Below are 18,242 nucleotides of genomic sequence, written 5' to 3' on the forward strand. Positions count from 1 at the left end.
GGTTTGACTCCCATATAGGCAAAGTGGAGAGCTTTTACTTGTTCTCTGTGCTTCCTTTCCTGTTGGTTAAAGCCTCTTTCGTGTAAGCTATTGTTAGCTCTGTGGGATAGAGCGTGGTGCTAGTAATGGCAATGTTATGGGTTCAGTCCCTACACAGAGCAGGTGTATGTGCTATTTAAAGGCAGTGGAGGTGGTCTCAGGTTGGGCAGGAGGCTGGAGTTGGGTTATCAAGTGCATCCAGAGAATTTGTGGAAGCATCACACTTATTTCTTTCATCAAAGCTGGAGCTCAGACTTCTTGGATGGTCTGTTAGTACAATAACCTCACTGCAGCACAGCATGTTATTGGTCAGGTAGCGTCATTAAAAGGCTCCAAGAGCATCAACATGGTCCAAAAGTCCACTTCAGGGTCTTCGATTAGCTGAGGTGAAGCCTTGCAGACCCTGGAGGTCTCTGCTTGGTGCAGAGAGGGTTTTTTTTCCATAACCAAAATACATGCAAACATCCCCAACAGTCCAACAGCAAAGCCTGTTGAGCATTAACAACGAGGGCAGAATCCCTCTTCCTCTGCTCAGTGCTATCTCGAGCCACCACTGCTTCCTTCTGTGCTCGCCGTGTGCTTGCTGCTTCGATCCTATCAGCTCAGATTTCCTTCCACAGGAAGATTATCGGGGTGCTGGCGCTCCCGAGCTCCCTGCTGCTGTCGGTTAAACGTCTTAAAAACGAAACCCCGCTTTTTGTTTTTAAAGGCACTGTCACACTTGGCTGTAGACCAAATCAGGTTTATATAAAGTTCACACAATTCAGAGCTTCCTCCTTCTGCTATGTCCCATCTTCTTCTCTGAGTGCTGCAGTCTGGTTTTTATGTATGCTACTCTCAAAGGGACGAGAACCATTTTTCCTTAAGTTTCCCATGTGTACATATCTACTTTTTCACATCAGTCGTCCCTCATTGTTGGCCTTAAATCAGAAATACAGAGATTTTTAAAAGCTTATTATGGTCTAAACGAGTCTTTAAAGCTGATTTGTAAACAGTTATTTAACATTTCATCAGATCTGGAAGGAAAGGCGCTGTTTTACGAGAGCTCGCTTTACGTTTAATTGTCAAATAAAAAGCTGTAAATAACTTGGCGTGGTCTTTAAAACATTTATATCCTGAACACTGAACAGGACTGAAAGAAGCAAAGAGGCTGCATGTAGGAGACACACCTGAGAAGCAAACAGGTAAGTTTACACACACACACACACACACACACACACCCCACACACACACACACACACACACACACACACACACACACACACACACACACACACACACACACACACCCTCTGGCTCTGCTGACTCTCTTCTGATACCTGAGAAAACCTCCTGGGAGCTGACCTGATTCCCACCTGTGGATTTGGACCTGCGAGCGTCTCTGTGTCCTGCCAACAAAGCCTGACCGGCTTCACACTGAAGTTCTATATCAGTTCCACCCTGGAGCTCCTCCACAGTGGGAGCTGCCCAGTACAACCAGTCTGCTAGTGTCTGAGCTCTGCTGGAAACCTGATTTGTTCTCAGCGTACTTCCTGTCACCGCTCATTTTCTTTGCTATTGTTTAAAATTGCTGAACTACTGATGTCTTTTTATTATGTTCACGTTGACATCAGTATTATAGAGAAATATACGTTTTATTTATTGAAAGAGATCTTTAATCTAACTTTTGCACTTAGATGATCTCGCTTTGGTTTTTGGTTCCTTAAATGCAGAAATTTTGAAGGAAATATTGAATGAAAGCCACACTTTGTATAAGTTTATCTTTAATTATTTTACTACACTATTTAATGAATAATTATGCCTTTTTTTTTTACAGCCAGTGCAGTGTTTTTTGTATTTTTGTTCAGCGATCAGGAGTTTGTTTAATAGGTTTCTAGTATTCACAGCCATTAGAGTCTGAGTGATTCGGTTTAAGTCATTTTGTCTTGTCAGCTCTACACTGCTGTGGCCGGTTAGCTCAGCAGGTTAGAGCATGGTGCTAATAACGCCAAGGTCACGGGTTCGACCCCCGTACGGGCCAAATTCATGACTGGCAATAATTATGTTTCTGAAGTTAAATGTTTATCTCAGACGCCGTGGTAAATACTTTCCTAAAACATCTTATGTGGAGATAGAGGCTTTTATTGTGAAAGGCGCAAACAGGATGAAGCTGATTTCACACTTGCATGGAACAAAAACGGTTTCCTGTGCAGACCGGATGACAGGACAAACAGACACTTCTGCTATTTCTTATTTTTTCTCCACTTCAAAGTCGGAAAAAACTTCAAACGTCACAATTTTTATAAATCTGTGAGAATTAAAAATTGTACAGAGTTAAATTGTATCAAAATGGAAGTCAGAAAGCATCAACAAACTCTTGTTTTTCCTTTAAAAACACATTTGTTCAACTTAGTTTTCAACTTTTTCACCTTTTTGCTCCATCTTGTGGTACAAACTGGTATTACATGGAAGTACAGCCTGGCACTAGTTCAACTTCAGTAGATAACTCTTTACTATAATACATGCATGCTGTTTATGGTTTAGTTCATTTGGACAGACGTTAAACATTAATTTACAAAAGTACCTCTAAAACCAGTAAATGAGTTTAATGGATAAATAAATCTGCTTCCATGGTGACGCTCAGTCCTGTGCTGTCCTGCCTCTGTGTGTCAGCCCTGCGACAGACTGGCGAGCTGTCCAGGATGTACCCGCCTCTCGCCCTATGACAGCTGCGATAAGCTCCAGCAACCCTGATAAGTGGAAGCGCGTCTATTTAATGCTTGACTAAATAGAACCTGACTTGAAATAAATGCTCCTAAACATCATAGTCCTGCCGTTTGTGATGCTCAGCGGCTTCTTTACCTGGATTCTAACCTGGATTTGAAAGGATGGAGGAGGATGTTGGACTTCTGACGGGTGTTCAGAATATAATCACTGTCTGCTTTTACCTGTCATAAATCACACATGATGTTTACACTGAGCATGTTTTAATCTTACTTCAGTCATTCCTCTTTTTATCCTGTAAACTTTAAGTGTTAAAAACTGAAGAAACCATCAAGCCTGAAACAGCCAATCAGCAAGCTGCAGAGCCGCGAGACGTCGAGCCGACAGAGGCCGCGCCATCCGTGACTCCGCCCAGACAGAGCGAATCAGGTACGCGTGAGCAAGTCTGCTGAATGAAGGACAAATTCAGTCCAGTCACCTGAAGGAGAAATAAGTTTGGGAGCAGCAGATCAGTCATACAAAGTGTTTGAGCTGGTGATAGAATAAAATAAGGTTTAAGGTCCAGACCTGCAGGTCTCTGAAGAGTTTGTCACATGAGGACTAACCTGACTGACAGAGCGACAAACACAAAATATAAAAGCATGTAGTCGACTCCACGTGGCTGAAAGTGAAGCTGCTCTGTGTGTGGCCGCGTCGTATCCACAGCACCTGTATGAGTCTGAATGCTCACGTTACCTGCTGCCCCACACACCTGTGAGGTCACTGATTGGCTCCCTCACCTGTTGATGTTATGATGGTAACATTATGGCTTCTTTCTGTGTGTGTGTGTGTGTGTGTGTGTGTGTGTGTGTGTGTGTGTGTGTGTGTGTGTGTGTGTGTGTGTGTGTGTGTGTGTGTGTGGTTGGTCCAGCTTCTGGATCTCAGGATGTGGAGTCTGAAATCCAAGGTTGGTGCTGCTGCTGCTGCTGCTGCATGCCTCCACCTTCTCCTTCTGCCTCTGGATGATGACATGTTCACGCCTGCATCTGTATTTCTGTTTACATTTCACACGTTAATATGAAGAACAAAAACACAGCAGTTATCACTGACTGACACCATTTTCTGTTGAATATTTGCTTTTTGTGTCACTTTCCTGGATTGTAGCTTTTAAAAAGATGTAATCAAACAAAGCTCTGAGTGCATCAGTGGAGCGCTGCTCCCTGTGCAGCTTTGAAGCACACGCAGAAGTTTATTAGTGAGCTCTGTGACTTCAGTCCTCCAGGGGTTTTTAAATAATGTGTTCAGCATTGAAGGAACAGGCCGGCTTAACAGAACCTAAAACTAGACTTTTAGATGGCAGTTATGGCAGTGATGGTTATCTTCTGTGTCTCTGCTTCAGGCACTGAGCAGGCGTTTAGCCGATCATTAGACCCAAAGTGAATAGAATGAGCTGTGCTTAAGTCAGAGACATGAGAGGAACAGAAAGAGTCTTTGTTTTGCTGCTGTTTAATGACTGCTGCACGTTAGAGCTCTGAAACTTAAACCTGCCACGTTTAGTATCAGGGCTGGCTGCAGCCTGATGCAGACTGCAGCGCTGTAACTGTCGTTCATGTTAGGCTCTATGAAGCACACTCCTTCTGGGCAGACTCTGTATCGAAGTTAAGGCGGACTGCAAATGAGAGATCGATGAAAATGTCACACTTTGTTGTTTTTTAAGCCAAACTCTGGAGAGATAATCGGCTCCAGACCAGGATATCCACCCAGCAGGTTAAAAGAGCCGCCACACACCTGCCACCCATTCATCTTGTTGTTCGTGACCTCGTAGCTGCTACAGTCCAGATGTGGCAGGTCGCCCTCTGCTGGAGGAGTGAAGGGACGCTGCATCGCTGCTCTGCTTCTTCTTCTCTGCATTTATTCCTTCAGTGCAATGCATGATGGGACGCCGTGCTTGGGTAGTGAGCTTCTGTCCTGTTCGTTTCATCAGGCATGAGGCTTGTTTCATATTTGGAGTTTATTAAGACTACAGTGGAGCGAGTGACTTCAGACAGCTCACACTTCTGCCTCTTCCACACATCTTTGTGTGTGTGTGTGTGTGTGTGTGTGTGTGTGTGTGTGTGTGTGTGTGTGTGTGTGTGTGTGTGCTTTAACTCATTTTACTGATTCTCCACCTCTAGCTGCTGTGCCCCTCCCTCCGCCAGCAGAGGACAGCTTTGTACCAGGTCAGTTAAACAACCAGGCGGGTTTAAAAAAAAGGTTTCTTATTCTTCTCGAGCGGGTGGAGGGTCAGGGTGGAGGTTTAAAGATGGAGGTGAAAGGGAGGATATATGGGACAGATGGTGATGCGTATGGAGGTCCTTCAAAAATGCCCCGAAATGGAAAACTGTCCTTTTTCCTCAAACTAGCTGACAGCATGTGGAGACCCAGAAATGAGATGATTGATAAACTGAGAGGATCGATTAGTGAATCGTGTCCAGATTAAGGAACAGAGCGAATCTGTTGTCAGATCTTCAAACTCGTGAAGGAATCATTTTGAGTTAAAGCAGCTGAAACATATCAAAAGTTTACTTCTTAAACTTCATAATGAAGGAAAGTGTGATTGATCTAAACGAGTACGTTTCATTCGGCCAGCTTACATAAATGTGACATTTCACTCTGTACTTACTTTCCTGGATGTAATTAGATTACTTAAAGTATTTTGGGCGTGTGTGACCACGTGATCACGAACAATCATAGTGACGTCTGTGTCTTTGTTTGTCGTAGATGATCCTCGGGAAAGCATCGGTCCTTACGGTGAGCGGCCTCTGTCTCTCTGTGATGTCACTAAACGTTACTTCCTGTTAATCGCTCTTTTTCTCGTCCTCTTCTTCAGGCGATGAAGCCAACACGATTGACACCACTGGAGGTGAGACAGCAGCATGTGAGGGCAGAAACCACGATGGTTGGAAGTTTGTGGTAAAAGATAAAGACGATGATGATGGTGGTTTTGTTTCCTGTTGCAGTTCTGCTGGCCGAGCGTCAGACTGAGGAGAGCTCCGGTGAGTCAGACTCAGATTACTGCTTCTACTCATATGTGCATGTTTTTAGCGTTCAGCCTCTTCTCATGTGTGCTGATGTTCCTCCGTGTGGTGAGGATGTTGTTTCAGGGAGGCCCGATGGAGCCGTCCTGCTTTACTCTGATTGTTTGATTCCTCAAAGTGTCTCCAAGACTCTCAGAGATCCCTGTATGAAAGAAAGTGTGCGAGATCGAGTTTGATGTCTTCTCTTTGATAGGAAGTATTGTCTGTAATAAGCGATCCGTTATTTAATGTCATGAAATGAGATTAACGTGTTTGTCCACAGCTCTGACACTGTGGAGTGTGTCATGCGTGAATCTGAATCACTGACTTTCTGTCCTTCAGTGGAGTTTGCAGAATACGTGACGAGCTCCAAGCTGACACAGGAAGCAGGTATCTGCAGCACAGGCTTCAGCCTGAAACACTCACTACAGGTTATTTTTACTCTGATAGACGATGTTGTGTTTTCACACACACCACTGAGTGTTGCTTGACTGTGACCCACATTTCCCGTATGTCTGGGGTAAAAACACCTACGTGTTTTTCTCTTTTGCATCTGGCACAAACTCTCTGCATCTCATGAGCAGCTTTTCCTCTTCCTGGGCCAACACATTTGTCAGTGACACAGCTGAGCTGAAGTGGCCCAGATGAAGACTCAGTGTGTCTGCAGCCGCTTTCTGTATTTAATCAGCATCTGAATAATTGGCCAAATTAAACAAAGCGTCTCTTCAAACAGACGCAGTGAAGGAGCTGAAAGTTACACATCATGACCAGTATGGGGCTTGAACCCACGACCGTGGCGTTATTAGCACCACACGCTAACCAGCTGAGCTAACTGGCCACTGCTCTGTGCTCGAACACTACCTGTGGAAATATCCAGTGTGACTGTTTAACCTGATGACATGAAGCTGTTCACCGATCGGGTCGTTTATCAGAATCAGGATACTTTATTGATCCCAGAGGACATGATGTGGTCGCAGTCACTCCAGGACAGTCGGAGCAGTAACGGACTCAACTAATAGTTTCGTTAAAGTTACAAAATATATACAAATAGCTCAATTATAAATATCCAGAATATTACAGAGATTAAATATATATGATTAACATTTCACTCTATTACTGGCCTTGTTGATCAGTCTATTCAGTCTGTTGGCATCTGCGACCCTCAACCTGCTGCCCCAGCATGCAACACAGCGGTCCCCAACCCCCGGGTCACGGACTGGGACCGGGCCGTGAGAGCTGATCCGGGTGTAAAATTTATGGTTTTTATGGTTTCCGTCGTTAACTCGGTTTCCCTGGGTCTTTTCCCGTGTTGTAGTCGTGCGTCTTATTTTGAAAGAAATATTTACGTGTTACCATAGCGAGCATTAAGGGGCAGAGAGGAGGATGTTCCTCTCATGTTGGTGCATTTCAGGAGGACGCTGCTAATAAAGTTACACAGTGAATTCATGTTTATTATTATCTTTACAAAATACCAGGTTCTGTCGTATCGTTTTATTTTGTTGCACCTTAGTGGTCGGTCTGTGAAAATATTGTCAGACATTAAACCGTCCGTGGAGCAAAAAAGGTCGGGGACCGCTGACATCGAGGATAGCATTGGCCACAACAGACTCATAGAAAATCCTGAGCTTTGTCCGACAGATGCTGAAGGACCTCAGCCGCCTCAGAAAATACAGACGACTCAGTAACCCAGTCCGGTTTAATCCGAGGGATTTATATGCAAATGTCACATGGTCCTCCTAAAGCTCACAAATTCATAAACAAATTTGTCCTGAAACTGTGTCAGCTGGGATAGACTCCAGCCTCTGCAACCCTGAACTGGATGGATGGATGGATGGAGGGTGGGTGGATGGATGGATGGATGGATGGATGGATGGATGGAGGGTGGATGGATTGATGGTGGATGGATGGAGGGTGGATGGATGGATGGATGGATGGAGGGTGGGTGGATGGATGGAGGGTGGGTGGGTGGATGGATGGAGGGTGGTTGGATGGAGGAAGGATGGATGGATGGAGGGTGGATGGATGGATGGATGGATGGATGGATGGAGGGTGGATGGATGGATGGAGGGTGGATGGATGGATGGATGGATGGATGGATGGATGGAGGGTGGATGGATGGATGGATGGAGGGTGGATGGAGGGTGGATGGATGGATGGATAGATGGATGGATAGATGGATGGAGGGTGGATGGATGGATGGATGGAGGGTGGATGGATGGATGGATGGAGGGTGGATGGATGGATGGATGGAGGGTGGGTGGATGGATGGATGGATGGATGGAGGGTGGATGGATGGAGGGTGGATGGATGGATGGATGGATGGATGGATGGAGGGTGGATGGATGGATGGATGGATGGAGGGTGGGTGGATGGATGGATGGATGGATAGATGGATGGAGGGTGGATGGATGGATGGATGGATGGAGGGTGGGTGGATGGATGGATGGATGGATGGATGGATGGATGGATGGATAGATGGATGGAGGGTGGATGGATGGATGGATGGATGGAGGGTGGATGGATGGAGGGTGGATGGATGGAGGGTGGATGGATGGATGGATGGATGGATGGATAGATGGGTGGAGGGTGGATGGATGGATGGAGGGTGGATGGATGGAGGGTGGATGAATGGATGGATGGATGGAGGGTGGATGGATGGATGGATAGATGGATGGAGGGTGGATGATGGATGGAGGGTGGATGGATGGAGGGTGGATGGATGGATGGATGGATAGATGGATGGAGGGTGGATGATGGATGGAGGGTGGATGGATGGAGGGTGGATGGATGGATGGATGGATGGATAGATGGATGGAGGGTGGATGATGGATGGAGGGTGGATGGATGGAGGGTGGATGGATGGATGGATGGATGGATAGATGGATGGAGGGTGGATGGATGGAGGGTGGATGGATGGAGGGTGGATGGAGGGTGGATGGATTGTAATGCCTGTACTATCCCCTCCTCTGTAACAGACATGCTGGAAAGTCATTTCCCCCGTTTTCAATAATGCAAAGAGAATTTCGGCCTCATCTCCACCTGACCTCTGACCTTTGGGCCGTTCTGGAGATTTATCGCTGCACCGACTGTTCACCCACACAGAGATCGTACCAGGGAGAGAGGATTTGGATAACCCACCTTTGAACAGTGTCCAAATGTCCCTGAAGGCAGCAGGAGTGTTCGCAGCCTGCCTGAATCATAGCTCAGGGTGATGAGCAGAGTTGTCGACCTCTCCGTCCTCACTGACGTCTTTTGTGTCCTGCTTTCAGAGCCGGTCGTAGAAGCAGAGAAGCAGCCTGAAGCAGCAGCAGACGTGGATCCACAGAGTGAGACGCCCAAACAGACGGAGGCCGAGGGTGAGCTCGCCGAGCTCGCCTGAGCAGACACGTTTCACTAAAGCCAAATAAAAGGAAACACATGAGACGCCAACATTCTAGTTGGGTCCAGATTTACTGATTTATTCTGAGTTGAATGGTTCTGTCCAGAGGAGAGCGCCCCCTCCAGCTGAGCCAGCAGAGACATGATCTCTGCAGCGCCTCCTCCCAGTTAGACGTGCTTTAACCTGCTGCTGCTTTCCTTCCCCTCGTGCATGGATTATGCTTCATCAGGAAATCTGGGTTGTAGTTTACAACATGACTCCTTCCACCTACCTTTGAGACATTCAGTTAAACTGCATCATAATTTTAAGTTTGAAATCTCATCCTGCACCACACACCCGGACACAAAAACCAGACAAAGCGGCTGAAAAACAAAACCGTCTCCATCTTTGACGATAACGCTGTAATTCTGTGTCCGTCCAGGAACCTCAGAGAAACAGGCCGAGGACAAGCTGACAGAAAAAGGTGCAAACTGACTGTAACGTGCAGATTTTCAGCTTCGTGCTTTTTATTTCTCTGCAGTTTTATCATCAAATCTTTTCCTCTCTGTTGTTTCTCCAGCAAAGAAGAAGAAACCAAAATTACTGAACAAGTTGGATAAAACCATCAAAGCAGAGATCGATGCTGCAGAGAAGCTTCGCAGGAAGGTACAAAATCTAAATACATAAATTACAGCTGCAAACAGCTGCACAGACGGCTGAGCCCGCCTGACGCTGCGCTCAGCTGTCTGCAGGTTTCCTTCACGATCATCTTCAATCAGACATAAAACACAAAGCTCATGTTCAGCCCTCAGCAAGCTCTCGTCTTCCTGACAGTTTGAGTCCAAACGAAACAGTCTGGTGAACCGCAGCATGTCTGGGAGACTCGAGCTGCAATCTTCTGCTCCTGAACTCGGACACAACCAAAGTCACAATCCTGAAAACCTGCTTAGTGTTGCTTTGAACCGTTCAGCCTCAGTTTGGTCTGTCGGTCACGTTTTCTTGCTGCAGTCGGGTATTGTGGTGCAACTAGGAGCTGTATGAAAATACCAAACTAGTTTAAAATCAGTCTCCTCGTTACATCAAACTCCACTCGGTTATCAGGGCTGTTAGTTCTGCTGCGACAGGCTCACAGTGCAGAGGTCACTTCCTGTCAGGGTTCTTCCTCCCCACGTTTGCCAGATGCTGCTCATTGAATGCTTGCAGCCTTTACACACATCTGACACTACCAGTCAGGAGTTTGGACACGCCTCCTCATTAAATGTTTTTTCTTTGTTTGTTATTTCCATTGTAGATTCTCACTGAAGGCATCAAAACTCTGAGTGAACATGTGGAGTTATGTAGTAAACAAAAACTTTGAAATGACTCTAAACATGTTTTGATTCTTATAAACAGCCACCCTTTGCTTTCATTACTGCTCTTCACACATTCATCAGGCCGCCACTCCTCGTGTTGCTTGGCCCAAACAACGTCTGCTTGTTGCTTTTCCTCACTCCTGGTTTCTCAGCAGCTGATTCCCACAGCCTCCTCTGAACATGCAGAGACGTGTCTGCTACTGGAGCTCTGTGTGGCATCCATCTGGGCTCTGATCTGAGCTGCTGTGAACTTGTGATTTCTGAGGCTGGTGACTCGTATGAATGTATCCTCAGCAGCAGAGGGACTCTGGGTCTTTCGTTCCTGCGCGTCCTCGTGTCAGACAGTTTCATCGTAGTCTTGATGGTTTTTGTGCGACTGCACTTGGGGACACATTCAGAGTTTTAGCGATTTTCTGGACTGACTGACCTGCAGTTCTTAAAGTCATGATGAACTGTAGTTTCTCTTTACTTAGCTGATTGTTTCTTCCCATGATGGGAATTCTAACAGCTGTCAAATTGGCTGTCAGCTGTGCACCAACCTGACTGCTGCACAACGCAGCTGATGGTCAAACCTCCGTTAAGAAGGCAAGAAACTCCACCACAGGACAACAGCACAGGTTTCTTTGCTGCATGATTCTACGTTGCTCCATATATTTGATGTCTCTACAATGTATCAACAATGTAGCAAGAAGTAAAATGATGCAAAACAAAGGCAACAGTTTGACGAGCCGCAGATCAAACAGTAAAAGAAGGCGGTAACTTTCTTATTCGTCTCAGGAATAAACATTCGCGTGTCTGGATCGGCGCCAACGCCAGCATTCAACCTGCTGAGGCTGTGATGTAATCAGTGTGTCTGTCCCTCTGTCAGGGGAAGCCGGACGAGGCGCTGAAAGCGTTTGAGAGGCTGGTGCAGCAGTACCCGCAGAGCCCCCGCGCTCGCTACGGGAAAGCCCAGGTATGCGACGGTCCCGCATCACGGCGAGCTGATACTGCGTCGGGCGCACGACATTAACACGGTTCTGTGTGCAGGCAGAGGACGACATGGCCGAGAAGCTGCGCAGCAACGACATGCTTCAGAGGGCCATCAACACCTACAGGGAGGCCTCCGAGCTCCCTGACGTGACTTCTGACCTCCTGAGAGCCACGCTGAAGAGACGAGCTGAGAGGCAGCAGTTCCTGGGTAACGCGCACAGTAATGCAACACAAATGTAGTAAAAGCAATACATATATGAGCGCAGTTACTAAATAATCTAAAGGCTCCGTGGCCAGTATGGGGCTTGAACACAGAGACCGTGGAGAGGCCGTGTACCCTTCCTGTTTCCATTTGACCTTAGGTAATAACCAGAGCTAACCCACCACACTACCTTTCCAGTATTCTGACTTCCTCTTATATTCTCAGGTCGGATGCGAGGATCTCTGGCGACCTTGGAAAGGCTGGTTCAGCTCTTTCCTGAAGACATCGGCCTGAAGAACGACCTGGGCGTCGCTCACCTGTTGCTAGGTGACAACAATGGGGCCAAGAAGATCTACGAAGAGGTGCGCGAATGGCAACAGCTTTAGCACACACACGAGTTATTTCAGTTTTTTGTTTTGGCGGTTCTCGCCTTGTAAAGGTCTCTGATTGGCTCTCTGTTCTCTATGCTCCGTCCACTAAGGTTCTGGGAGTCGCGCCTGACAACGGCTTCGCTAAAGTTCACTACGGATTCATCCTGAAGTCAGAAAATAAGATTGCAGAGAGCATACCGTACCTTAAAGTAAGCACACACATTTTCATGTTTGTGTGCACATGTGGGACCTTCAGCGTGTGTTTCACCAACGTGATGGGGACTGTGTTACACATGGTCAAAGAAACCACATTTACTTTATGAAATACTAGATTTCAAGAAACAAATGGGCAAGAGAAAAGTGTTTCCTGCTCTGGATGTAAACTTTAAAATACACACAGTCTGCCTTTCCTTGTTTCCTGTCAGATAAGATAAGATAAGATAAGATAAGATAGAACTTTATTAATCCCTCGGGTGGGTTCCTCTGGGAAATTCGACTTCCAAAAAAAGCACAGCAACGACCGAAGTTACAGTTACAGAATTGTTATATATATATATATACACACACACACACACACATATATATAAATACAGAGACAATATAAATAAAATATACAAAGGGGATAAATAGAATAAATAGGAATAAAAAATAAAAATACAAGTGAATTGCACATTTCAAGTATTGAGTCTATTGCACTGTTGACTATTTACAAAAGTATTGCACAAGGTATTGCACAGTGAGGTGCAGAGGCACTACAGCTTAGTTGTTCCCTCCTTTGTCCTCCTGTCTCCCCTCCCTCTCCCCTCCAGAGAGGAGTTAAACAGTCTGATGGCGTGTGGGACAAAGGAGTTTTTAAGTCTGTTAGTTCTTGTCTTTGGGAGAAGCAACCTGTCACTGAACAGACTCTTCTGGTTGTTTATGGCCGTGTGCAGAGGATGCCCAGCATTGTTCATAATGTCCATCAGTTTCTTTAATGTCCTTTTCTCTGCCACTCTATATCTATATCTCCTGTTTCAAAGTTGGATGTGCACACTAAACACAGCCAAACTTTAAAGGAAAGGATATCTAAGCCTCAACCACGGAGAAATGTGAATTGTGCAGAATTTGAACGTCACGTTTCCCCTTCTCTCTCTCCAGGAGGGCTTGGAGTCAGGTGAGCCGGGAACCGACGACGGGCGCTTTTATTTCCACCTCGGAGACGCTCTGCAGAGGGTCGGGGACAACAGCGTGAGTAGCGCCTGCCTTTGAGATATTTCACTCGCATTTACAGGCCAGTTACACCTCAGCACGTCACATCAAACCTCACAGGGATGCCACTGCAGCCGTGTTAACGACACGAGTGTGCGATCGCATCTTCACACCCAACTTTGTGAACACAGCAACCCGAGGCCTTCGTGTTATTAGTATCACACTCTGTTGGCCCATAGTGATGTTACTGCTCTCGTTGTTCAGGGTGCAGCACACAGTGAAAACATGGTGTCTGTTTCTGGGCCAACACAGTTGTCGGTGACGTAGCTGAGCTAACGTGGCCCAGATGAAGACTCCTCGGTCTGGGTTTGAGTCTGCAGCCAGGGTTCTCCACATGTTCCTGTATTTAATCAGCGTCTGAACAATGAGATGCATGTTTTAAAAAAGCTTTTCTTTAAATCGAGACCCAGTGAAGGAGCTAACAAGCTATGTGAGGCTTAAAGTTACACATCATGGCCAGTATGAGGCTTGAACCGTGACCTTGGCGTTATTAGCACCACGCTCTAACCGTTTATTGTGGTGTTGTCCTGAACGCGTCTGTGTCTGCAGGCGTACGACTGGTACGAGCTGGGTCACAAACGGGGCCACTTTGCGTCGCTGTGGCAGCGATCGCTCTACAACGTGAACGGCCTGAAGGCGCAGCCCTGGTGGACGGCCAAAGAGACCGGATACACGGACCTGGTGAAGGTGCGCTGCCGGGCTGCCAGAACATTCACGTGTGCGATTTCGAGGTTTTAAACGTCGGCCATTTTCTGTGTGCCGCGTTCAGGTGTTGGAGAGGAACTGGAAGACCATCAGGGAGGAGGCTCTGGCTGTGTTGGACCAAAGCACCAGACACTTTGTACCCGAGGAGGAAAACCTGAGGGAGAAAGGAGACTGGGGCCAGTACACGCTCTGGCAACAAGGTGCACGGGAGATATTTTATAGTCCATCAGGTGTTGTCCTGCCTCTTATTACAGGTGTTACTGTCCCCTTTTTCTGTCTGTGGGAGGTATCAGGGCGTTTGTGTTTTTTACAGTTTTTAGATGTGACTAACAGCTGTGTTACTGTGTTTATCAACAATGTCTTTTCTCCTTTGTGTTCACGTTCAGGGAGAAAAGTTGGAAACGCCTGTCAGGGTGTCCCGAAAACCTGCGCACTGCTGGAGAGGTTCCCTGAAGCGACGGGCTGCAAGCGAGGACAGGTACAGGCTGTAAACACGGTTATTTCTGCGGTGAACTTTGGGATTTTAACAGGCAGACTCACTGTGGGAGCCCCAAGTGGTCATTAGTAGAAGTGCAGTTTGTGTTCCTCTCGTAGGTTTAATAAACACGGCACATAAGCGGTCCGCAGGTGCGCATTCGCTGTCAGAATAGGTGAGCTGGCTTCAAAGAAGTGATGAACGCACAGGGATGTGGTGCAGAATGTGCCGTGAGAATCCCACAGCAGCGGAAAAAACCACTGTTTTATATGCACGCAAACACGCGCTGCTACTTCTTATCTGGTGCGTCTTTTATTTTGACAGCGAATGCACACCTGCAGACTAATAAAGGTCAGGCAGGGCTTAGGATGACATTTACAAACAGCAGGGGGCGATAGAGAGCAGCAGACGCCAGGGAAAAACCAATGAGATGAATTTTGACGCTGTTGGCTCGCCGTAGAATAAAAAGCTTTTGGTGTGAAGACGAAGGAAGGGGCGTGTCCTCTGCAGCGTGTGCTCTGAGGATGAGGAGAGTGTCTTCACTCTAAGCTGTGAAGGTTAATCCTGAAGGAACAGCTGTGCAGATGTGCCATGAATGTGATTTCTCGCAGCGTTTCACGGTCTGAGGCCACTCGCCGTGTTTGATCCGCTCTTCCTGTCTCCGTGCAGATTAAGTTCTCGGTGATGCAGCCCGGCACTCATGTGTGGCCGCACACCGGGCCGACCAACTGCCGGCTGAGGATGCACCTCGGCCTCGTCATCCCCAAACGTGGCTGCAAGATCCGCTGCACCAACGAGACGCGGTGCGCCGCCCGCCTCCATCGCTCCCGTCCTCCTCCTCCATCATCAACCTCTTCTTCGGCTCTCTTCATTTCCTTTTTTCCTTCATCATGTCTTCCTACTCTCCTCGTTTTGCCTCCTTTTCTTCTTTCCTCTCCTTGATTTGTCACCTAATTCCTTCTTTGTCCTCTCTAACCTTGTCTCTTTTCCATGTTTCCTATCCTTGCTGTTTCTCTTGTTCTCCCCTCAATTCAGCCTTTTATGTTTCCTTTTCTTGTCTCGTCATCTTTACTTTCCTCTCTTTGTTTCCTTCTCTTTTCCTTTCCTTACCTTTTGTGTTTGGTTCTTCTCTGCATGTCTCTTCTCCTTGTGGAGTCCTCCCTTGCTTCCTTCCTTCTGCCCTGTGTCTCCCCACTTGTCTCTTTCTTTATTTCCTCTTTGTTTCCTTTTCTTGTAACCTTCTCCCCTTCCTGTGCTTCTTGTCATTTCCTTATGTCCTCATTTCATCTCCTAGTTTCACCTCTTTCTCTTATTTCCTCATCACCTTGCCTCATTTCCTTCTGTTTTGCTGAGGAAACTCTTGTAAACCCTTCTTTTGCGTCCTTGTCCGCAGGGAGTGGGAGGAAGGTAAAGTCCTCATCTTCGACGACTCCTTTGAGCACGAGGTTTGGCAGGAAGCCGACAGTTACCGCCTCATCTTCATCGTGGACGTGTGGCACCCGGAGCTAACGCAGCACCAGCGCCAGACTCTGAGCCCGATTTAGACCGGCCAGAACCGGCAGGCGGTGGCGGGAGGGCGAATCGCAGGAGAGGATGGAGGCGGGGTTTCTTCTTCTTCTGTGGTTCAAACAGCTGCAAACACTGACAGTCTGTGTGAGCCGGGCTGAGGTGTCTGTTTGCTCGCGTGTGGATAAACTACTAAAGACGGTCGAAGGACCAAACATCAGCCTGAAGGATGGACGCGTCGTTGTTCGGGGTCATACTACTGACTGCCATCAAACTGAACTCATACGGTACTCGATTAAACCGGAACGGACCGGATCGCCGCGGCATTACAGATCGTTCTGCTCTGAAGAAAGACACGAAACTAAAAGAGTGTGTGTGTGTGTGTGTGTGTGTGTGTGTGTGTGTGTGTGTGTGTGTGTGTGTGTGTGTGTGTGTGTGTGTGTGCTCAACGTAAAACACTAAAACGTCCGTCGAGTGGATTCAAAGCAGCTCAGTAACAGCGTGAAACAAGAAGCCTTAACTTTAGCTCGACCACGATGCATTTTATTTTCCATCCAGGCGGGTTTTTAATTTCACTCTTTCATCACTTTTGCACAATAACACGGTCACGCGGGGTGTCACAGAAGAGGATTTATATTTGTATTAAAAATAAAAACAATAAAAACATGAACAAGTCTCTGATTCTGTTTGTTCGTCTGACTTTCTTCCATTCCTTTGTTCTTCAGCTGATCTTACGGCGGCGGCGAAAGTGTTTGAAGGTGTGCTGGCTCTGGTTCCTCGTGCTGTGCTCCAGCTCGTCCGTCACGGGATTATTTTAATCCTGAAAAGACTGAAACCTGGAGGCTGTGAAGCCTGTGCTCTCCAGCCCCGTTAGCCAGGCGTACAAACGGCACATACCTTATTATGACTAAAGAAGGAAAAAAGTCGGGTTTACAGCCAAAAATAATTCAGTCGACCCTTCAAAATAAAAGACACACTGTCAAAATAAAGCACACTGAGCAGTTTTGGTGTAAATGTTTACTTCTTTACATTCATTGAAAGGAAATACATTACGTTGGAGTCGAGTGGAGATCGGGTGTAGCCCTGATGACGAATCGTACACACTGCAAAAAAATCTGACAAAGTCACCGTTGTGTTTTTTACAAATACTCGACGGTATGTCCAGAGAAAAATCATCGACCTGCATGTTAAACTGAAACCTGAATCTTCTCTGCTGCAGGAAGTGAATCGACTTCAAAAATCTCAGGATAACATTTTAGCCCGGTGTGTCACTTTTTTGCAGTGCAATAATACTAATAACAATAATATTAATAATAATATACAATCTTCAAATACATTAGATTAAAAAACAACAAACAATGTTTTCCTTCACTGCAGGAGAGGTTAAAGGTGAGAGTTTGGCATCCTGTGGTTTCTCCACAGCAAAATCATTCCATGCATGTGATCCAGAGCTTTTATTTTGAAATGCCTGTGCAAAGTGGAAATAGGTGAAACTATTCTACCAAAGTGAAGTCTCCTTCACGCCAGCCTCGCTGGCTGAGCCGCGGGAACGTTCCCGCCTGCACTTACTTTCTTTCCTACGGAGATTTTCCCAAAGCTGCAGAAAGATTTGGCTCAAATTAAACAGTTTTCATTCATATTTAGGTAAAGATCATAAAAACTAAAAGTTTATTTTCACATTCAGAGGTTTGAAGGTTGGGTTTCACCAAAAAGGATTTCCTTTAAACACAGACTCGCCTTTAAATTTATTCAAAATGTTTCTTTAAAGCAGCTTTTACTGCAGCCCCACTGGGGGGCAGCAGAGCATGCTCTGCATTTCAGACATCTGAACTGGTATCTGTCTCCACGCCATCAATTTAGTACTGGGTGTCTTTTTGCCCCGTTTTTGGTCTCCACCACCTCCAGAGGGAAGCATTTATCTGTTTAGCTGCTGAGAAGCCACAGAGGCTTTTTCTTAAAGATTCAGACGTGCAGTGATGTCAACAATAAACCCAAGATGTTCAATTATTATGTAATTAAAACACTATTTTATTCTTGATATTATTAAAGATTTCGAGTTGTTTAATTTACTATCAGCTGTATACTGCAGCAGTAACAAATGGGTGGGTGTAAGCTTAGCAATACATTTAATAGCTACACTACAAAAATATCTTATGTGCTAAATATAATAACCCTATGTAGATTTTTAGCGATAATAAATCTTTAATGTGATCTAAAACATTTAAAAATGTCTCATATTTTCGTTTTTATCTCCACTGTTACTCAGACACGTCGCA

The 18,242-nt window shown here is 46.2% G+C and overlaps 1 protein-coding gene across 14 annotated transcripts in view; it reads left to right on the forward strand.

Annotated features, from left to right (window-relative positions):
• The window catches only part of LOC113029564 (aspartyl/asparaginyl beta-hydroxylase), a 44,050-nt gene extending 27,414 nt beyond the window's left edge, over positions 1-16,636 (forward strand). For 4 of the 14 annotated variants that reach the window (XM_026180490.2, XM_080306271.1, XM_026180483.2 and 1 more), the window contains 21 exons: positions 1,170-1,223; positions 3,052-3,171; positions 3,653-3,688; positions 4,896-4,940; positions 5,482-5,511; positions 5,591-5,623; positions 5,721-5,756; positions 6,120-6,167; positions 9,047-9,133; positions 9,578-9,619; positions 9,716-9,801; positions 11,356-11,442; positions 11,517-11,667; positions 11,887-12,023; positions 12,143-12,241; positions 13,170-13,259; positions 13,830-13,967; positions 14,050-14,185; positions 14,372-14,463; positions 15,130-15,263; positions 15,854-16,636. In XM_026180490.2, coding sequence (XP_026036275.2) covers positions 1,170-1,223; positions 3,052-3,171; positions 3,653-3,688; positions 4,896-4,940; positions 5,482-5,511; positions 5,591-5,623; positions 5,721-5,756; positions 6,120-6,167; positions 9,047-9,133; positions 9,578-9,619; positions 9,716-9,801; positions 11,356-11,442; positions 11,517-11,667; positions 11,887-12,023; positions 12,143-12,241; positions 13,170-13,259; positions 13,830-13,967; positions 14,050-14,185; positions 14,372-14,463; positions 15,130-15,263; positions 15,854-16,004 — 1,832 coding nt within the window. In that variant the 3' untranslated portion in view covers positions 16,005-16,636. The remainder of the gene's footprint in view (positions 1-1,169; positions 1,224-3,051; positions 3,172-3,652; positions 3,689-4,895; positions 4,941-5,481; positions 5,512-5,590; positions 5,624-5,720; positions 5,757-6,119; positions 6,168-9,046; positions 9,134-9,577; positions 9,620-9,715; positions 9,802-11,355; positions 11,443-11,516; positions 11,668-11,886; positions 12,024-12,142; positions 12,242-13,169; positions 13,260-13,829; positions 13,968-14,049; positions 14,186-14,371; positions 14,464-15,129; positions 15,264-15,853) is intronic. The other 10 variants (XM_080306272.1, XM_026180485.2, XM_080306273.1 and 7 more) reach the window with 7 other exon arrangements.
• Positions 16,637-18,242: the final 1,606 nt, after the last annotated feature.

The sequence above is a fragment of the Astatotilapia calliptera genome, chromosome 9, assembly GCF_964374335.1.
Source record: "Astatotilapia calliptera chromosome 9, fAstCal68.1, whole genome shotgun sequence".
Classification (NCBI taxonomy): Eukaryota; Metazoa; Chordata; class Actinopteri; order Cichliformes; family Cichlidae; genus Astatotilapia; species Astatotilapia calliptera.